Raw genomic sequence first — 20,817 nt, forward strand, 5'->3', positions numbered from 1 at the left:
GGATAGGGCGCTCGGGCTGGGCAGGAAGTTTGCAGAAGCTGGCGGATCCGTAGGTGCTCTCTTCACCCCTCCTACCAGGAGATCAACGGCCCGGCCAGGGCTCCCACGATGGATCCAGGCTCGGGGTCCGCCTGCCCTGCGACAAGTCTGACCCTAGACCCGGGCTGAGGGCGATGGGCACGGATTAAAGTGCTGGGAACTTGGCAGTCGGCAGCTTCCACAGGGGCATAAGGAGTGGGAGGACGAGACGGTGTTGGTGGGGTGGGGCTGAGGGTGGGGTTCGACCTCTACGAAGGGGAAACAGGAGGGGTGTGTGGGAGAGAGGCTAGATCTCCGGTGTTAAAGTGGGCTTTGGAGAGAGGACCCACAGAACTGTCAATACTGAAAAGGGCTTTGAGGGACCTTTGGGATCAACTTCCTCAAATTCTTGATAAGGAAACAGGGCTGAATGTGAAGGTACCCAAGGTCTTTCAACTAAATACATCAATTCTCATTTACTGAGCAGCTACTATGAGTATAACCTTAATTTCAATGATCACAACAGTCCCGTTTTTACTGGAAGAGAAACTGAGGGTCACAGAGGTTCTGTAACTTGCAGCATGATACACAGCAAGTGGCAGCGCTAGCTAGTGTGGGGCCCAGGTCTGTGTGCACTCCACCCCACCAGTGTGGCCCAGTGTGACAAATGAAAGGCTGGCATTTGAAGCGGTTTCTCTTTAGAGGAAGTGACACGGTTACATGAGAAACATTAACAAAACAGAGGAATAAAGGGGAGGGTCCCTCTCCTTGAGATGCAGGGACCAGAAAGAGCTGGGTGCCCTGTGGTTCACACTTCCTCTTTATTCTGTTTGCTTTCCCCTGGAAACCCTTAGAGACCCATAAGACCTGAACACTCACTGCTCCCAGCTGGAGCTGAGAAGCAGGCGGGGGAAGGCAGGCGAGGGCAAGTGCCTGTTCCCTGACAGAGAGGCAGGGAATTCAGCCAGGTCACACTCAGGAAACTAGGGCAGCCTCCCAGCCAGGGCCCTTCCTAGCTCTTGAGTGTGACTCGTGTCATTTGGCTTGAAATGAATGTGCCCCAAATCAGCCACACCCATATTTAAATACACAGTGTAAAAAGTATCCTAAAGTCCACGAGAAATGGGCTACCAGGCTTTTAGAATCACCTCATGCATTTCCCTTTCATGAGCAGATGTAAACAACTGGCTGGTACAACTTAGTGTATTTGCAAAGGCCCGACAGGATCTGGCCCTTGACTCAGTGACTTTGCCGTAGCAGCCAAACAGGATTATGTGGCCCTCTGAATGATAAATGGTAAAATTTGTCTTTAAAAAAGATCACAGAACAATAATGACTTCAATGCTGAAAATCTGCTAACTCCGAGTTTCACTCTCTGCCTATTAAAGATACACACTGAAGCATAAAGCAATGAAGAGTCTACTGGTCTATAATCCAGAAGGTGTGGTCAGATTCCAGCTTTGCTTCACTAGCTTAGTGTGACCTTGGAAAAAGTCACCAACCACCATGCTTGAGCCTTATTTCTAAATGGAGGCAGTTTAATAACTCAACCTCCTCAGCCCATTTCAATTCTAAAATCCTATCATTCAATGTTGGTGACTCTAAGAAATGTACAGACTCAAAGGCCCAAACCCCAAGGCATTAAGACAGGATCCCTTCCCTCTAACCTACACTGTGTTCTGTGTCCCAACAATGCCATCCCTTGCACTGCAGGTGACGTGTCTCAGCCACCCTGTAATATGGCCTTCCACCAATAGGTCTGTGAGGTCAAAGAGCACACCCACGGTCCTGGGCCGGGAGCTACGGCTGCAGTGTGACCAAGTGGACACAGTTCCTGATGTAAATATAATTATGAGCTGAGTCCAAAGTGTAGAGTGCTGTGAGCAGATAGGACAGCATGGCTTGATTGCAATTAGATGGTCAGGGAAGGTCTCCCCGAGGAAGTGACACACTGAAATCTGACAGATGAGCAGACATTGGTCCGACAGAGTAGGGGCTGAAACCTTCCAAGCCCGAGAAACCACCTGCCTCCAGCCTTCAGGCAGGGTATTGCTGAATGTGCTTGGAGAACAGCAAGGAAGCCAGTGTGGATGGAAGTGAGAACGGGGAAGGGGCCCAAGAGGAAGCAGCGTTTTGGATTTTATTCTGAGTACAGTGGAAATCTGAGAAGGATTTTAAACAGAGACATGATCATACCTTAATAACACAATATCCATTCATTTAGCAAGACTCTCTGCTTGCCACTAAAGGCACAGTGATGAGCCTAAATTGATCACCACTTCCAGTGGTGAAAAGGGTGGGGAGAAGGGGTAGAAAGGGTGGGTCAGGCCTTGGCAGGGGCCCAGGCAAGAGAATATGATGATGTAGTAGTGGAGATGGGAGAGGTGGATGGATTCAAAATAGTTTGAGGTGAAACTGACAGCAGGTGGGGATGGATGGGGCCTGGCAGGGGGGAGGGCCCTATCAAGAATGGCTTCTAGCTTTCTCTCTCAGCGGACAAGACGGAGTGAACCAAAAATTTGGGTCCCTCATTCTTTTCTACTCATCCCTGCAAACCTATTCCTCTATATGCTGCTTTCTACTCCAGTACTGCCTCCAGAAGTGAAAATATGCTGATTTCATAGACTCCAAGGTAACACAGGGGACAGAGATTAAAAATACACATGGGATCAGGATCAATTTAAATACTTCCCTGTGTTTTTGTTAATGAGTGCTTTTATACTTCAAACACTAAGATTATAGATAAAATTTGTCCAGAAGCCATTTAATCATACTAGGATTATCTATGAGAGGGAGAATTTTAAAATGTGGAGTTTTGTTTTTAACTCCAATTTAGCCTAAAGCAGCTTCAGTTTAACTTTTCATTCAACAAGGATAAAAATACTATGAACTAAAACCAAAAGCCAAACTATTCTTTTGGAGAATCTTCAAATCCGTATTTTAAATGATCTACTGGATATTAAGATACTAATCTATGGATACTAAAATTCAAAATAAATGATAAACCCATACTCTAAGACCAAGGAAGTTATTAGTTCCCTGACTTGACCCCTGCTCAAATTTTTCCCTCCTTCTGCATGTCATATTTGATATAGTAGTACTTTTCAGACTCATGTAACAAAAAAAAAAAAGAAAAAGGCTACACGGTCTTGCTAATGTCACCTAAACATGTTCAAGTTCCTACATTTTGTGTTGAAAATATGATTTAATGAACTTTAATTTAAAAGCTCTGGGGCACCTGGGTGGCTCAGTCAAGCATCTGCCTTCAGCCCAGGTCATGATCCCAGGGTCCCAGGATCGAGTCCCTCATCGGGCTCCTTGCTCAGTGTGGAGCCTGCTTCTTTCCCTCTGCCCCTCCCCACTGCTCATGTGCTCTCACGTGTTCTCTCAAATTAAAATAAAAAATCTTTAAAAAAAATAAAAATAAAAGCTCTCCTACTGTGCATTTTAAGTGACAAAGATTTTAGATAGTGTGTATATATGTTACATATATACAATATATATATATATATTATAGCCAACAAGTGTTTGTTGCTTAATTATGTGCAAAGAATTTGAAAGCTAGATAAACTATCACAGTGACATTCCTGCTTCTTTTAGAGGTCATTCCTTGACATCTGCTGTTTACAAAAGGCAAGGGGGATTTTTTTCGGGGTCATTCCTCTAAGCTTGCTGTTTACAAAAGTAAGACCAAGAGTTTTCTTTCAATTCTTAAGAATTTAGGCTTATTTTAGTCTGAAAGTGAGGATAATAATTCACCTCAATGCTTAACAAATAAGGGTAGCAAAAATCAAACAAGGGGTGCCTGGGTGGCTCAGTCGGTTAAGTGTCCAACTCTTGGTTTTAGCTCAGGTCATGATCTCAGGGTTGTGGGATCGAGTCCCGCATCAGGCTCCAAGCCGGGCATGGAACCTGCTTAAGATTCTCTCTCTCCCTCTGCCTTCCCCCACCTCCCCGGCTTGCGCACTCTCTCGCCCCTTCTCTCAAAAAAAAAAAAAAAAAAAGTCTGCCCTAAACGTAAAATATCCTGAGTCAGGAGTTTGAAAAAAAGGCTCACAGAAGCTCATGTTAAGACATTTTCATGTTAGCAGTAACTTTTGTCCAATAGGTAAATTTCTGTTAAGCTTTAAATCAATAGTAGTAAAATTACAATATGAATACTAATATGGTAGTTATCATTTCTGTAGGACTATGTGCCTTTTGTTTTGTGTAAAAAGTCTGTGTGCTAAATGTCAGACACAGATCAATTTTTAAGTAAGCTCTATGCCCAACATGGGGCTTGAATCCATGAACCCCAAGATCAGGAGTTGTATGCTCTACTGACTGAACCAGCCAGGTGCCTCAGGCCCTCCATTTTAATAAAAAATTTTCGATTACATCAAGCAGATCATATGTAAATAGAAATCCAGCTTAAAGTATCAAAAGACTGGTGATGGAAAGCCCATCTAGTGGAAGCAGCATAGTGGGATCAGCCAGCCCTATGCATCAGTCTGGCTTTGCCAATTACTGTGTGACCTTGGGCAAGAGACTCCATCTGTTTGGGCCTCAGTGTTCTCATCTACAAAAGAGGCACATTACCGACCCCATAGAAATGTCACGAAGATTAAGTAAAATAAGACCGTGCCTCAGACAGGTTGTAGGTGCCTCCCAGACACTGCTTTCCTCCTCGTTCCAGATTGCCGGTTATTATGGGCTCAATTGTGTCCCCCACCAAATTCATGTTGATGTCCTAACCCCCAGTACCTCAGGATGTGACTGTGTTTGAAGATAGGGCCTCTAAAGAGGTAACTAAGTGAAAATGTGGTCATTAGGATTAGGGTGGACCCTAATCCAGTACTGACTGGTGTCCTTCTAAGATTAGGACAAAACACACAGAGGGAAGACCATGTGAAGACACAGGAAGGAAAGAGATCAGGAGGCCTCAGAAGAAACCAACCCTGCCAACAACTTGATTTTGGACTTTTCGCCTCCAGAACCAAGAAACTATATTTCTGTTGCTTAAACCACCCAGTCCATAGCATCTGTCACGGCAGCCCGTGCAAGCCAATATGCCAGTCATGGCCGGAGGTGACTGCAGTCCCCTAATCGAAGGTTGCCGTGGAAGTCCTACTTCGTGCGCCATAACAAAAAAGGAAGTTGAGAAGCACCAAGATACAGACCTAACACACTTGGCTTCACTCCTGGCCTACAGTAAAGACTCAGTAAGTGGCAGACGTTATCATCCAATTTTATGAAAACCAAATGTAAGCATGAGAATATCATTATATTCTTTAGCATTATTTAACCGGTTGTTCACAACACTTAGAACCCAGGAACCAACTGCAGAAAATAGAGTAGAGGTAGAAAGAGTTTCAAGAAGCAGATGCAGGGGTGCCTCACTGGCTTAGTTGGTAGAGCATGTGACTCTCAACCTCAGGGTCATGAGTTTAAATCCCATGTTGGGTATGGTGCCTAAGTACTTGAAGGAAAAAAAAAAAGCAGCAGATACAAGCATATGAATAAATAACTTATTTTGATGGCAGGAGCTCGAGTTTTCCCAAGGCTAGCCCTCTACTGAGAGAAAACCAAAGATTCATTTTTGAAAGTGATAAGGTGCATTTCAGTAACTTCAGTAAGCATAATATTCTATTTCCTATGAAGTACACTTTGTATTTCTGCATTTGTCAAAACAATTTAAAAAACTGTACAAGTTTAGTACAAAATACGTTGTGAAACACTGAGCCGGCAATTTCTCACACAATAGAAACATTTTTATGTACATGACATTTCCTTTGGATACAGAGGCACTGAACTTTAGAATTTGGGATTTCAGAGGGTAGAATGTGTATTTGGGACAAAGAGAGGCTAGATTTATAAAGCTCTCATTTCCTTTCCCTTTCACAGCGGATCAAACCAGAACTCTTCCAGAAGATACTTTTATGGCTGAGACAGGCTCTCAAGTTAGAAACAGGTGAGCCTGTTCACAACAGAAGCCACTAGCCACACATGTGGCTTATCAAGAACTCGCAATGTGGTTGGTGTGACTGAGGAACTGGTGGTGGGTTTTTCAGTATATATATATTTTTTTTTTTTTTTTTTTTTTTTTAGTAATTTCTATGCCCAACGTGGAGCTTGAACTCATGACCCAGAGATCAACAGTCACAGGCTCTTCGAACTGAGCTGGCCAGGTGCCCCAGGTTTTAATTTTAATGTAAAGTTAAACCAATAATTGCTTCAGTTATTGAAAAAAAATTATGTCTGCAACTGTATGTGAATCTAGGCTTTCAACTCTAAACTGTATGAACTCTGAATACAGATCAAGTATGTCCGAAGAACATTAGCATCCAAATTGAATGTGCACTAAGTGGAAAATACACACCAGATTTTGAAGACTTAATATGAAGAATATAAAATCTTATTAATATGTTTTTATATTGTTTACATGTTGAAATGGTATTTGGGAAATGTTGGATTAAATTTTATTCAAATTAATTTCACCTTTTTGTTTTTAATGTGGCTACTAGAAAATTTAAAATTACATGTGGCCCACATTCTATTTCTCCTAGTGCAGTTAGGTAAACTGTCATAAAGCTAGTTAAACTTGACTTATGTGACCATATTTCCTGAATAATTCTCCAGCTGTCCAGAGTGAGTAGTTAAAAATTCATTTACGTTAATACTGTGTATCTTCTGGAGAAACCGTAGGACAGTAAGCTTTGCAAAGCTGGTAAAAACTTTGCATTTTAATAAAGTTAAAGTAAATAGTTTAAATGACTAAAAACCTGAAATAATATTTGGGTCATAACGGTATTTATAAAAATTGTATCTTGGCTCTAGTCAGGCCTGATTTAAACATTACTTTTGTTGATACATATTAAGATACACATTTTAGAAATTTTGTGAATTATAACAAAACATAATTTGGCAAATATGTGAAAAAAATGCTTTCATCTTCTCTCAAACCTGAAGAATTCTATTACTTTAACCTCCAAAAAAACCTTGATTCAGGTAGAAATTAAGGTGTCTAAAGCAAGAAAGTAACTGATGTCAGGACCCTGTTAATTTTAGGGTAGATTAGCCCTATTCTCCACCCGCATTATGTTAACTTAGATGTACTACTAGTGCCCGTGCTCTTTTTTCAGTTCATTAAAGAGAAAGCAATCAAAGTATTCAATAAAGTACACCGGGCTTGAAAACCTAACCCACACATAATTTCAACTTTTGACAATTATTTAAAATCATACCGTTATTATAGACAGGTTACTATGGCTCTGCAGTTCAAGTTATTTTTAAGATTAGGTGAAGATATTTACTTTTTAAAATGAGGTGTCTATTTTATGAGACTTAACCTACTATAATCTATAGTATAATAAGGTCCCATCTCCAGGAAGTTATCAGACACAATACACAGACCATTTTCAGGATCAATTAGAATTCAGTATCTTTGACACTTAAATTACACCTAATAAAATTTTATATTTCAGGATAACTGAGATAGTCTTAACTTCATCAAACAAGTATCAATGCTGACAAAAATTGAGAATTTATGGGCTGAATGTCTTGATCCGATTTCACACTTAAATTAGACTTTTAAATTTTCAGTAACCTGCTTTTAAAAAAATATGTAAATCCAAAAAAATATGTAAATCCATGTTTCTCAGAAAAGCTGAGTTCAGAATTTTTAAAATAATCCTGTACTTTTTGGACTTTATTATATTCGAGTTAAAATAGACTTTTAGTTTATATGTTTTTGAATCTACCTTAAATAGGATACAAAGAGCCCACTGTACCACACAGAGATTAAATGTTGACAGTGACTCGGTCGTCGGGGCTCAGAAGATATTAAAAGGACAGATTCTCCAAGGTTGTCCTCTATCACATTCAGCTGTGACTTATCTTGTAGAAGCAACTGTGTTGCCTACGAAAAATAAAGTGGAACAAACCATTCTACCCCACTCAACCAATATAGGGCTTCCTTTGTTCTACAAAGTTCTTACTTTGGAAAGGTCAGCAAGACCTGTGGCCGTGCACAGTCAAGACTGAGAGTAAGTCTAATTCAATGCCCCCAAAGCGAAATTACCCAAGACTTTCGGAGATGTCGTAGAGGAAAATGAAAACGGTTCATCAGTACTGAATGCTATATCCCGATCCGGACTGCATCCAAGACAGGACGCGCACATCCTGGGGCCCGGATGCAAAGCGCGAGGCCTGTCCGCTCACTCTCACATCTCCAGAAGGCTCTGTAGGCGAGCCGAGCCTCTCAGCAGGCCCGCCTCGCAGCGCACAGCTGGCTCGTGGGGAGATCAAGGACGCAAGGCGCGTCCACGTCAGCTCTGCCCGGGGCTCAGCGGGGCGGGCGGGGGCCCGTGGGGGGCGGGCGGGGCGGGCGCGGGCGGCAGCTGCAGGTGTCGAGCCGGATCTGAAGCACCTGCTAACTGGAGCTCCCCGGTTTGCTCCTGCTGGGCGTGAAGGTGTTCCAGGGTTTCCTTGGAAAGCGTGATGACGTGCACCGGCTCGGTCTGTGCGGGCTCCATCTGGCTTTCAATCATGTCGAGGCCCTGAATGTGCTCCGTCTGCCCCTGAGGGGCGGAAAGGATGAAGTTCTGCAGCTGCTGGGGCTGCTGCGTGAGCAGGGCGAGGTCGGCAGCCTGCTCGGCCGCCATGTTCTGAGAACTCGCCGCAGTGACGATGCTGATTCCTTGGCTGGGGCCGGGCATGAAGTTGATGTTATGTACAGAATTGGTGACGAGAAGCTGAATTTCCTGCTCTCCAGAGGCAGAGAGCTGGTACGGCTGCAGCTGAAGAATACTCCTGACCTCCTGGGTGTCAGGGCTGCCGGAGACGCCGCTGGCGTCCGACGCGGGCTTCTCTTTGCTGTGGATTTTCAAGTGGGCCTTCAGGTTGTCCAAGCGAGCGAACTGTAAGTTGCACTCGGGGCAGGAGAAGGGCTTTTTGCCCGTGTGCAGAATGCAGTGTCTCCTCTTGGCACTGGAGTCTGAGAAGGATTTGCCACATATGCCACAGGAGTAGGGCTTCTCTCCTCTACAAAAAATACACATTTGACTTTACAAACGGCTCTGCTTATTACTTCCTGGTTAGTTAGGGAGAAGTCAAGAGTAGAGGACAATTAACTCGACTGGGAGTCATAAGCCATGGGCTCTTCTGCTAGCTTAAGGAGTCAGAGCAAGTCACGACTTTCGGGGGTTTCCATTTCTGATCCTAAAGGAAAAAAGACGAGGCGGGGGTGCTGTCTGAGAAAGGGTGGTACATGGGCCTGGGCTACACGTAATAACATTTTATGATTCTACAGTCTATTTTAGATAAGAGAGCAAATATTTCTCTATTACACACATAAAGTTCCTTTTTGTTTTGTTTTCAATTTCACTGCCAACTTTTAGATTCTTGTGGCCAAATTTAAGTATATGTGATTGACTTCAAGATTCAAAACGTGAGTAGGGGCGCCTGGGTGGCTCAGTCAGTTAAGCTTCTGACTCTTGATTTTGGCTCAGGTCGTGTATCTCAGAGTTGTGAGATCAAGCCCTGTGTGGGGCTCCATGCTGAGTGTGGAGCCTGCTTAAGGTTCTCTCTCCCTCTGGTCCCCCCACCCCCAGCTCCCTCCCTCTCTCTCTCTCCCACTCCCTCAAAAAAAAAAAAAAAAAAACAAAAAAACAAAAACAACTTGAGTAACCCTTAGTTCTTTGTCTTAGAAGAACTACTGAATCAAATCTGGATGTGTGAACAAAAACGTTTATTCAGAAAACATTGAATTTAATATTTATTTTTGACTGAAGATTTAAACTTTGGATCAGCCCCCAGCCCAAAATAAAAATTCAAGAAATGAAATCAGTCATGCAAACTTTTGCTGGCCAGAACCAGATTTCCTGATTTTGCCCAAGTTAGGAATTGCTTTATTGTAAAGATAAAATACAGTAAACTACACTACAAATTATTACCCGTGTAATAATTTGGGGAAAAGGCCTGTATAAGTAACATATGTCACCCAACTGAACACCAGGGTTGAATGACTCCCAAATAAGAAAAATATCTGTAAAACTTTACCTATGGATTCTGATGTGGGTCTGAAGAGAACTCTTTGCTGTGAAAGATTTGCCACAGATTTCACAAGTAAATGGCTTCTCACCTAAAAAGGGGACACTGTTTAGAAATATATATCCAACACAAAGTGAAAAGCAAAAATCACCCCACATTTTCACAGTATTAAGAAAAAAAAAGGCAATACCACTTGACTCCTTAATGAGCATGAATGAATGAAGCCCTTACCAAACACCTACTATGTACCTAAGCACTGTATGCTGAGTGCCAAGAGGATACAGAGAAAGTGTAAGATATGGTTCCTTCCCTTAAAAACTGAAACAAGGAGGTAGATGATTATACACAGTAAACAAAAGAACACCACATTTACTCCCGTACGGTCCACCCTGAGATAACTCTCGTACCTGACCTTCCTGGGGACACCGGTGCACTAGGGTGACCTGCATATTATTCACATTTATGTCTGCCTTGCAGTGTATCCAGAACCCGACCACATCTCACCACCTTCGCTGCCACCCCCCAGTCCAGGCCGCCACTGTCCCTGCAGCAGCCGAACGGGTCTCCCCATTTCTGTTCCAGCTTCCCTGCTGTCCACAATAAAAGCAGCAACCACAGTGACCCTGTAGGCTGTCTGATCATTTCACACTTCCGCTGCAAACACTCCAAAGGCTCCCTGTTCTCATCCGGAGATAAAAACCAAAGCCCTAGGCCTAGAGGCATCACACATCTGTCTGCCCGCCCCCACCCCGGGTCCTTGCCCTAAACTTTTCTAACCTCACCAGGCACTCTCCCTTTGCTCATTGCTCAGCTCACGGGCCCTGTGGAGAGTCACTGGACACCCTACCCCGAGCAAGCCCTGGCCAGGGCTCCTGCACCCAACATCCCTCCCCCAGCACGTCTTGCCTGGGGGATTCCCAGGGCGGTTCACCCTCTGTGCTGCCTTCAAGCCTCTGCTCAAATGTCACTTTCCCAGCAAGGAGGCCTGATCACCACCAAAAGCACGTCCCTCGCCCCCCAACACTCTTTAGTCCCCTTCTCTGGGTCCGTTTCTCCCCACAGTGCTAGCCCCACCTCACAGACTATACGTGTTGTTTACTGTTCATCTCCCCCATTCTTAGGAGACTTTGTGGGCTCGTCTAATCCTAGTACCCCTGTGTCTGGAATCAGGCCTGGCACACTGTTCCAGAAATCCCTGATGACTGAATGAATTTCACAGGGTGGAAACTAAGGCCCACACACTGTTCCAGACTCCACTAGGAATTCATGAAGCTTCAAGAACCGTTTATTCAGCATTAGTCTGTACGCTGCACATACAACCGATAGACTGTCATGTCCTCTGGAAACAAAAGTTAAGTGGTCCTCACGCAGGCAAGGGAGCTATGAATTTAAAGAAAAGAGAGAATGAAATCCCGCTTAACTAGGTAACGGCTGGGGACAGGTGCAGTTTGAAGTGCGGCCTCCCTTTCATAGCCTCTCCTGGAAAAGTCACCCTAGACATCTTTCCAGGTTCCATCTAGGCGGAGGATGCTGGTGGCAGCTTGGGTGAGTTGGGAGTCTCTGCATCAGCAGCTCTTACCACTCCAGAGGTGAAAACCAGGCCACTGGCGCTCTCCTTCCACAGCCTCCCAAACCAGAGCTGGGGCCCGCGCTGACCTCAGTGTGTTTGCTGCCCCTCCAGATCCAAAGACTGAGGACCTGCTTGTCGTGTCGAGTTCCGTTTCGGAAACATACTAACGATGTTCGCCCTACCATTCAATGCCATCTGGGTTGACAATCTCAGAAAGTCTTTCTGTTAGCGAAATGTTTGAAATCATGGACATTCTTTCCAAGAACACAGACTCCTTCAGAATCTATCTGGACAGGGCCACTGGTGACCACTTCCACGGCCACCACACTGTACGAGCCCCCGATTACTGCAACAGCCTCCTAATGGGTCTCTCCACCTGTGGCTCCCCCCACCCCACACGACGCTGGGATGATCCTATTAAAATTCTAAGTCCTATCATCTCACTGCTCTCGATAAAGTCTTCTCGCTCAGAACAAAAATCCAGTCTCCCCCGTGGCCTCCAACGTTCTGAAGCCTGAGTGCACACCAGGATCACTGAGGAAATTTTTACACAGAGCAGTTCCGAGGCTCTACCCCAGGTTAATTCAATCAGAATCTCTGGGGTTGGGACCAGGCATTTTCTTTTTTAAAGCTTCTCAGGTGATTGAGGCCCGAGCCTCGGCAGCTCGGCTGAGAGGCCTATGTTACAGATTCCAACCAGTTGCCTCTGCTCTTCTGATGCCCACCACCCTGGCTCAGGCTCGGTCACAACTGCCTCCTGGCATTTCTCTGGCAAGGTGGAAACTCTGTGTCTCAGGGCTTTGCACCTGCTGTTCCCTCTGCATGGGATGCTCTTCCCCTGAGCAGCCACAACGGCTGTTCTCGCTCCCCAGAGCATTCAGATCTCTAAGGTGTCCCCCCATCTGTGAGGCCTTCTCAGACAAGTCCCCACGGAAAAGGGCAGCTCCCCTTCCCACATCCTGCCCCCTTACCCTGCGTTTAGTTCTTCAGAGCACTGACTCCCACCTAACATGCTATGGAGTCATTTTTCCTTGTCTTCCCTGGTCCACAGCAGGGGCTCTGGCCACCTCATTCACTGCTGCAGCCTCAGCACCTAGGGAGAGCGGTGTCTGGGACCCAGGAGCTGTTCTGTAAATATGTGTTAAACGGATGAATTAAATGTCACAGAACCTATTCATGGTAATGTCTGTAGAAAGACTGTACAGAGATTCCTCTTCAGAGAACTCCTGTCCTATGAGACACTTATTTTAAGAAAACAAATTACGTTTAAGAAGAAAAATTTGTGTTTAAAAAAATATGTCCAAAGCAGCATAAACCAGTCTGATATATAATTTTAGTAGACAAATTAACAGAATCATTAAAGAACCAAACTGCAGGAGGAAGCTTTTCTTAGAAAAATCTAACAGGTTCATTTTTAAAGAAGTGCTCCTTACGAAAAGGTCTAAAAGACCCACACTTTTACTTTGCTGTTTTTAAATTAAAGAAGTTGACCTGCCCTGATCGATCCTGCCTCCTTTTTATCCCTGAAGCTGATTTTTCTGGAGGTAGCAATGCTTAAGTTGTAAGTACTGGTTCTAGGGGAGGAAGTGGGAAACCCTCAGTGCTTATGCTACCTGTGTGTTTGTTTCATTTTACTTTCTTTTTAAAAAAAAGTATCTCAGTAATCTTCAGCACTGAGGTACACTAGGAGTGAAACATAGAACCAGACTCAGACTTGTACTGTTTTGTGGTATTAAATGAATTTTCTTCTTTTCTTTTTCTGTTTTTTTTTTAAGTAGGCTCCACAGCCAGCATGGGGCCCAACGCGGGGCTTGAACTCACAACCCTGAGATCAAGACCTGAGCTGAAAATAACAGTCACTCAAGCAACTGAGCCAGGCAGGGGCCCCTCAAATGAATTTTCACCCGGGAATAGTGCTCAGTAAGCCATCTCTGTGTTGCTAAGAAATAGAGACGGGATCTCCCCACAGAATGGTGTCGACAGCCTTCTGCCTTGGACTTTTAAATGGTCTTCTAAAATTCCCACCCGATTTATAACAAATGGAGCCTGATGAGGGGACTCATTCTCGCTCTTCTGAGAACGTGAAGTGTACCAGAAAGGAAGGGCAGGATGGGAGCTGTACCTGTGTGTGTTCGTAGATGCTTCTTTAGCTGAGACACATCCATGAATTTGCGACGGCAGTGGTTGCATTCCGGTAATGCGTGGCCTTGTCGCAACAATAAAAAAAGTGTCAGTGCCTATATGCGCTCTCTCCCTGCATTTCTTCAGTGATTTGTGTTAAAGCACTTCCCTGAAAAATAATCACTTTAAATATGGTACTTTAATTAAAACAACAGTTTTTTTTATTAATTTGGTAACAGTTAATATTTTCCTATGCATCTCAACTCACTGCTTCCCCAGGAGAGCCGGGACCCTTCCAGTCTCCCTAAAAGTAATTTTCTTCTTCCCTGGAAGCATTGGTGTGACTGTGGCCAGCTGACATCAAGTCCCAACTCAATTATTTATCAGTTGGCAGGAGAGAAAAAGCTAGGTGGGAGAAAGCCTGGACTGACAGCTATGGGGTGGGGATATTTCGGTCTAGGCACCATTAATAACCAATCAGGCACCTTCTTAGTCAAGTGGCACTTCTGAAAGATATCAGTTCTGTAGGGTTTCTGTGTATGGCGCCAAAACTGTAATATAAAATTAAATATAAATCACAAGGTAGTAGAGAATAACACAAGGACATCTAATTTAGATCCCTTTTTAAGATTCTTTCCCTAAATACTAATTATCTTACACAGTATGACCCTACTGTTTCAGAAGTAATTTGTATTTAAGTTTCTCCCCCACCAATCCAAATTTTCTCTCTTTATTGTACCTGTATGAACTCGGTAATGGCTCTTTAGTTGTCTTTTCTGGCTGAAATATTTTCCACACTGATCACAGGTGAAAGACTTCTGTCCTGCCAAATAAAAAACAAGACACTAAAACATGCAAAAACAAAGAACAATAAAACGGTGGGCCCAGGTCCCCATTTTCCATGAATGATACAAGTGACTCGCCTCCATACCCAAATGCCCTCAGTCAAAGCACAGTACCATAAATGTGCAAAGGTATGTAAGGCAGTAGGGAGTGGTGGGGACTGGAGCAGAACTGGAGAATTCAAGTTTCCCCCAAAGTCACCAAAGTAAAATAATTCTAAGCTCTGGGAGTTAAACAAAACGTGTGTACGCTGGGCTCCCGGTAGCTGGTTCATAAGCCCTAGTTTAAAACAGAACGCTGTGCACGACTCCACACTATGGTCTGGCAGAGGCAGACACCACGTGGGAGATGACACCAGGCTGAGAAAAGACCATTCTGACCACGGGAACGCCCAGCCCAGGAACCCGGTGGCAGGTGGCCTTCGGGCGCAAGTCCAGCTACCTGAATGCAGGCTCATGTGCTCCAGCAGCGAGTGCTTGGTGGTGAGAGCCTTGCTGCACACGGTGCAGGTGTAGGGCCGCTCGCCTGTGTGCATCCGGGCGTGGACCTGCAGGGAGTGCTTCTGGGCAAAGCCTTTCCCGCACTCATTACATTTGAAAGGTCGCTCCCCTGGAATGAGAGCCGCAGAAGCGTGGTGTGAGCAAGAACATGCACATCTTGGTTTCCTCCTAAATTAAAACGACAATCAAGGGATTTCTCTTAATAGGCACAATATCCCAAAGGCCCAGCACAGGAGAGAAAACATCAGCAATAAAATCTGGCAAGCCAGGACACATGAATCCGACGCCAGCAGCGAGGAGTGCTGAGCTACAACCTAAGACAGAGCCTCCACAATGCTCAGCCATCGGTGGCACCTGTTATCTCTGAAAGTGGGGGTTAGGGGGACAAATGACCATCTGGGTCAAAGACACTTAAGGCCCCCCCACAAGGCCCAAGGAGCCAGAAGACAGGCCCACTCCCCAACAAAGGATGGGGGCCGTTCTCTGAAGAGGGCAAAACAAACAGTCTCTGGACTGAGGGTCTCCAGGCACAGTGGAGTAGGCCTGCCCCAGGGACGGCAAGTCCGAGTTTATACTGGGTCTGATGAGACTGCCCAGCCCTCTCCCTGGCTCCTGCTTCAGACACTGGCAGGCAGGCCCAGAGCCTCGGGTGGGAGGGCAGACCATCTTCTTCGGGAACGTGGTGGGCCAGGGTAAGGGGGCTGCAGCTGGGATGCCAGGTGTCGGGGAGGGAGTGGGGTCCAGCCACACCACCCCCAGTGAGGCCGCCGTCTACAGGCCCGCTCCACGCCCACGTGGTGGCCAGTAGCTAGCAGTCAATCATTCCAGCATAGGATTAAATGTGACTTTTTAAAAACCACCATTCAAGGAAGGTCTTTTAGTTGCTGAAACAGATACCAAAACAGATCAGGAAAAAAAGCAACTCGCGGAAAACAGAGGCTGCCCAGGGGGAAGAAAACGTTAAAAACTGACAAACAGGCGACTGCTGTTATTAACGTGCTCACAGAGGGAAGATACTACACTGTGAACCAAAAAGAGGATTCACAAGAATTAAAAAAAAACCAAAAAATTTAGAGAATAAAAAAGGGCTCCTAGAAGTAAAACAGAGTAGAAAGATAAAGGGGAAATCTCCCAGAATGCAGAGCCAAAAATGATGGGAATTAAGAGGTAAGGACTTTAGAGGGTGGGTCCAGAGGTTCAACATCCAATTTCCAGGGAGTTCTAGAAAGAGAGAGCACAGAAAACTGATGGGAGATACCATCCATGAAGGAACTGAAAGATGGGAGTTTCCAAACTGTATGGATCTACGGGTAGCCACTGAAATGGGACAAAAACAGACCCACGCTAAAGTGAGTCACTGCAAAATTTCAGAATCCTGGGGACAAAAGGGAACATCCTACATGCTGTTTTAACAAATGTTAGAGAACTATTTAACTCTCTCAACTATCCTCTATTACGGTTCAACAAATATTTCCCAAGTGTCTACTTTGTTTAAAGAACCAGAATTCAAGGTTCTGAACCCATCTTTCAAAAACACCAAGGCCCCAATTAAATCAGGAGCTCTGGGGCTGGTGCCCAGTCACTGGTGGTTTTAGAAGCTACGTGATTCTACTGGGTGGTCAGGTTGAGAACCACAGGGCTAGCTCTGCTGGATGAGAGGAGCCTTAACTACTAGTCCCTATACTTAAGTTGACAATTAGGTTGAGGGGTATTTAACTGGTAACTACAACCCGACCCAAAGCAGAGTGAGTTAAGTAAGGGAGGGCTCAAAGGAGGAAGGGATTTCTGGCTAGGGCCGCACTATCCAATATGGTGCCAGTTAAATTAATTAAAATAAAAAATTCAGTTCCTCAGTCACACCACATGTTCACAAATCAGAAAGCAGAGTAAATCTGGCTGGAGTTTGACACCCGGGCATTCAAGCCTGGAACCAACGACTCACAAATAAGAACAGGGTTCTGCAATCAGGCTACCTGGGTTCAAATCCCAGCTCTGTCACTAAATGGATGACCTGGGCAAATTATTTCTAGGACTTGGTCTTTTCATCTGTCCAATGGGGATAACATTCTCGATCTCACAGGCCTGTTGTAAGAACTAACTGCAGTAATATGTACGTAAAGGCCCTATTATAATGCCCATCACATGGAAGTTGCACAATCAATGAAAGCTATCATCATCATCCCGCCAAAACAAGCTCCACTAAGCTGCGAAAGTATAATTACCCGTGTGGCTCCTCTGGTGGATTGCCAAAAAGTGATTGTACTTAAACACTTTGCCACAGTCCTTACAACAGGCCTCAGGGCCCCCCGGGCGCTTTCTCTTTCCACAGACCCTTTTGGCTGAACTCTGCTCGTCTTCATCCCCGACAAGTTTGTAATCTTTAAGTTTGACGGACCTCCGAATCCTGCGCTTGCTGTACCGACTCTGGCTGTCCTGCCCATCCTGGGTCTTGGGATCACAGTTCTCATCTTTTTCAGCTGGCGTTTCCTCCCCTCTACGTGGCTCACAGGCAGGCTCAGCCTCTTCCATTTCTTTCGCTGGAATCTGTTCATTCAGTATGCCATTGTCTCCCCCTTTCACTACAAAGTTATGTCTATTTTGAACTGAATTGTTTACTCTCAGCTGTATTTCTTCCTCTGCAGCCAGCTGTGATTTCCCCTCCTGCACACTGTTCACTTTTCTCGGTCTTCCCCTCTTCCGTTTCGGAGGACCATTTTTCTTATTAGAAATCACCACCACTGGAGCGCCAGCAGTGTTCAGAGTTGTTGGCTTTCGGCAGCTATGATTATTTTGAAAATCCGTGTAAGCCTTTACCAGGTCATAGACCTTTAAGAACTGAGCGGTGGCCAGGATTTGTTCTGCGCTTTTCTCGCTGGCCTGGAGACAACCGGTGTAGATAAACTCCAGCAGGATTCCAAATGTGTCGGCAACCATGCCTTCCAGCATATAAATGGACTGGCCGATCTCCGCCTCTTCAGCAAACATCATTGAGAAGTATTCACTACTGGCAGCGAGTAAGGCTTTGTGAGCCCGGAAATGCACATTCTCTACGATTAATGTAATGTCACAGAGGAAGCCCTTCTTCCGCTGAGCCTCAAAACTGGCCAGAACAGTGTCACTGTGAGTGTCTGAGTGTACAACGAGCTGCCCAGAAGGCTCCGATGACGTTTCTGCCATTTTCTTTAGAGGCCAAGAAGCATGAAGCCTGAAATTAGAAAATAATGATTAAAAAGGAGGAAGCATCATCTAACAGGTTAAATCTAGCCCAAGTGAACCTACTACTCGCTTCATACTGTTAACTGAAGTTGACCATTGACCACTTTCAGAAGTCAACTTAAAAACTTAGTTTGCCATTCTCTCACCCTTATTATATACCATGGCCTAGCTGGGTGAATTTCCAACATCCATGTTACTTCTCGGGGTCTGCCTTCTCCTCTGTAAAATGAAGGAATGGGAATCAAGCATCCGGAAAGTCCTTCCCCGGCACTAACTTTCCACAGTTGCACGCAGACCAGAATGGGACCTACAGCGTCTCGATTTCACGCATTAACCATTTTGTCTGTGAAAACGTAAAAAAGGGGGCAAAGAAAATGTACACGAGCGAAATGAATCTGGGGGTAGCTGCAACTGAGTAATAACCGATGGCGCATCGGGCCTCGCTTTGGAAGGGGTGGCACGATCGCCCAGGCTGGCCGCCAGGCAGCGCACGACATGGCGGGCGGACGATTCCACCGGAGACCGGGGCCCGCATGGCTGGGCCCCCACTCCCGGTCCGGGCCCCCTCGAGCGGGACAGGGGAGCGTATGGCTGGGCAGCGCTCGACGCGGCCGCAGGTCCCGCGCCCACCGTTGGCGGGCCCGGAGCGGACCTACCTCTCGGGGCGCCCGGCCCACGCCGCGGCCTGGCGGGCGCACTGGCGCCGGGCCCGCCCTTGCGCCGGGATCCGCACAAGCCGCCGGCGGGGTTCCTGCGCCGCCCCGGCTGGGGCCCCTGCGCCCCCGCGACCGCCGCTGCCGCCAACCCGGAAGCGCCGGCGCCGCGAGCCTGCGCGCAGACGCCGGACCACGTGGGCGCGAAGGCGCCCGGGGCGGGGCGGCGCGGCCCCGAGAGCCTGGGCGGCTCTGGCGACTGCGGTGAACTGGGGGCGGCGGATGGGGCGTGGCGTTGTCTCTGCAGTTGTGTACGTTTTCTGTCGTGATAGAGGGACTATGTCTCAGCGGCACCTTAATCAACTTGGTCTCTTCCCAGATGCGGAAGCTCGCGTTAAGGTCTCGAATGTGTAACCAAGGAATGAAATCGTCTTTACCTTCTTTACCATCATCGTCACTGTCATCTAACGCTAATATAATAATTATTTGCCTCCTAATTATTTTGCACATCTGTCTTCTCCTTTTCCTTCCCACTTCCAATGCCTAGTCCAAGGGAGTGAAGAGAGGCGCTCTATCTAGTCGGACAGATCTGGGTACTGAGTAATCTTGAGCAGGTTCCTTATCCTCTCAACCTTGTTTACCTTACCTGTAAAATGGAGATGTTAACACTAGTGTCAGCTGGGTTGGGTAACTGGGGGGTAAACGAGATTACGTAGGTAATGGATTTAGTGTCTGGTTTAATTCATATCTACTGCGATTAAAATTATCATTATGGTTATTCAGGTTTTCATCGTCTTTCCGACGAGTCTTAGTTGCGGTGCTGTTCTCTCCAATACACAGGAGTAAGGAGATCTCTCCAAGTACAGATCACTCCCAGAGACTGGAGTCATTCCCCCGATTAAAATCCAATGTGGCTTCCATGTACCCTCCTAATAAAGGCCAAGCTTCTTGATCTAGTGTACAAGCCCCAGCCAAATTCAGTCCCCTCCTACTTCTCTCTCCAACTATTTCAGCATTTTCACTCTCTCAATTTGTGATTCACCAATACCTAATTGCTTATACAGATCTTCCTCCACTTACAATGGCGGTGTGTCGTGATAAAACCATAGTAATTTGAAAATATCATAAGTTAAAAATATTGTAAATCATTTAATACACTAACACCTACTGAACGTAATAGTTTAGCCTAGCCTACCTTAAACATGCTCAGAACACGGACATTGGCCTGCAGTTGAGCAAAACCATCTAACACAAGGCCTATTTTGTGAATGTTGTGAATGTTGATTATCTCCTGTAATTTATTGAATACTGTACTGAAAGTGAAAAACGGAATGGCTGTCTGAGTACAGAGTGGTTGTAAGTGTATGGGTTGTTTACCCTCATCATGATCCTGTGGCTGACTGGGAGCTGCAGCTTGCTCCCACTGACCAGCATCACAAGAGGGCATCCTGCTGCATGCATATCTCTACTAGCCTGGCAAATGATCAAAATTCAAAATTTAAAGTACAGTTTCTGCTGAATGTGTATTGCTTTCGGCATCATTGTAAAATCGAAAAATTCTTAGTCAAACTGACGTAAGTCAGGGACCATCTGTAATTTATTCCTCCCAAGACACACTTCCAGATCTCCAGCTTGCCATTTATTAGCCTCCAAGATTTTTCATTTATTTATTTTTAAGATTTTTATTTATTTGAGGGGGGTGGGGGGATGGGTTAGCTTGGTGATGGGTATTGAGGAGGGCACGTTCTGCATGGAGCACTGGGTGTTATGCAAAAACAATGAATCATGGAACACTACATCAAGAACTAATGATGTAATGTAGGGTGATTAACATAAGAATAAAAAGTTTAAAAAAATTAAAAATGAA

The 20,817-nt window shown here is 45.5% G+C and overlaps 1 protein-coding gene across 22 annotated transcripts; it reads right to left on the bottom strand.

Moving 5' to 3' along the window:
* Nucleotides 1-2,133: 2,133 nt before the first annotated feature.
* ZBTB24 (zinc finger and BTB domain containing 24) lies at nucleotides 2,134-19,108 on the bottom strand. 22 transcript variants are annotated; one of them, XM_025863833.2, is made up of 7 exons: nucleotides 18,954-19,108; nucleotides 17,304-18,286; nucleotides 15,023-15,190; nucleotides 14,478-14,561; nucleotides 13,740-13,823; nucleotides 10,057-10,138; nucleotides 2,134-9,039 (listed from the first exon to the last, which is right to left on the bottom strand). In XM_025863833.2, exons 2-7 carry the CDS (start codon nucleotides 18,256-18,258, stop codon nucleotides 8,325-8,327), a joined length of 2,088 nt encoding a protein of 695 aa, XP_025719618.1. In that variant the 5' UTR covers nucleotides 18,259-18,286; nucleotides 18,954-19,108; the 3' UTR covers nucleotides 2,134-8,324. The 22 variants fall into 22 exon arrangements, 11 of the variants coding, with proteins under 11 accessions (XP_025719618.1, XP_073749850.1, XP_025719609.2 ...); XM_073893749.1 differs by lacking the exon at nucleotides 18,954-19,108 and adding an exon at nucleotides 18,457-18,622 and having other exon boundaries at nucleotides 15,023-15,249; nucleotides 17,477-18,286; XM_025863824.2 differs by lacking the exon at nucleotides 18,954-19,108 and adding an exon at nucleotides 18,457-18,595.
* Nucleotides 19,109-20,817: the final 1,709 nt, after the last annotated feature.

This window comes from Callorhinus ursinus, unplaced genomic scaffold (assembly GCF_003265705.2).
Source record: "Callorhinus ursinus isolate GAN/ISIS: 27379988/994484 unplaced genomic scaffold, GSC_fseal_2.0 scaffold6, whole genome shotgun sequence".
Lineage (NCBI taxonomy): Eukaryota > Metazoa > Chordata > Mammalia > Carnivora > Otariidae > Callorhinus > Callorhinus ursinus.

Coding starts and splice junctions, on each gene's coding strand:
- ZBTB24 (XM_025863824.2), bottom strand. CDS start 18,485: ATGTTGGAAATTCACCCAGCTAGGCCATG. Junction 18,287..18,456: donor ATTCACCCAGCTAGGCCATG/GTATATAATAAG, acceptor TTCTAATTTCAG/GCTTCATGCTTCTTGGCCTC. Junction 15,191..17,303: donor CCACCAGAGGAGCCACACGG/GTAATTATACTT, acceptor CTCTCATTCCAG/GGGAGCGACCTTTCAAATGT.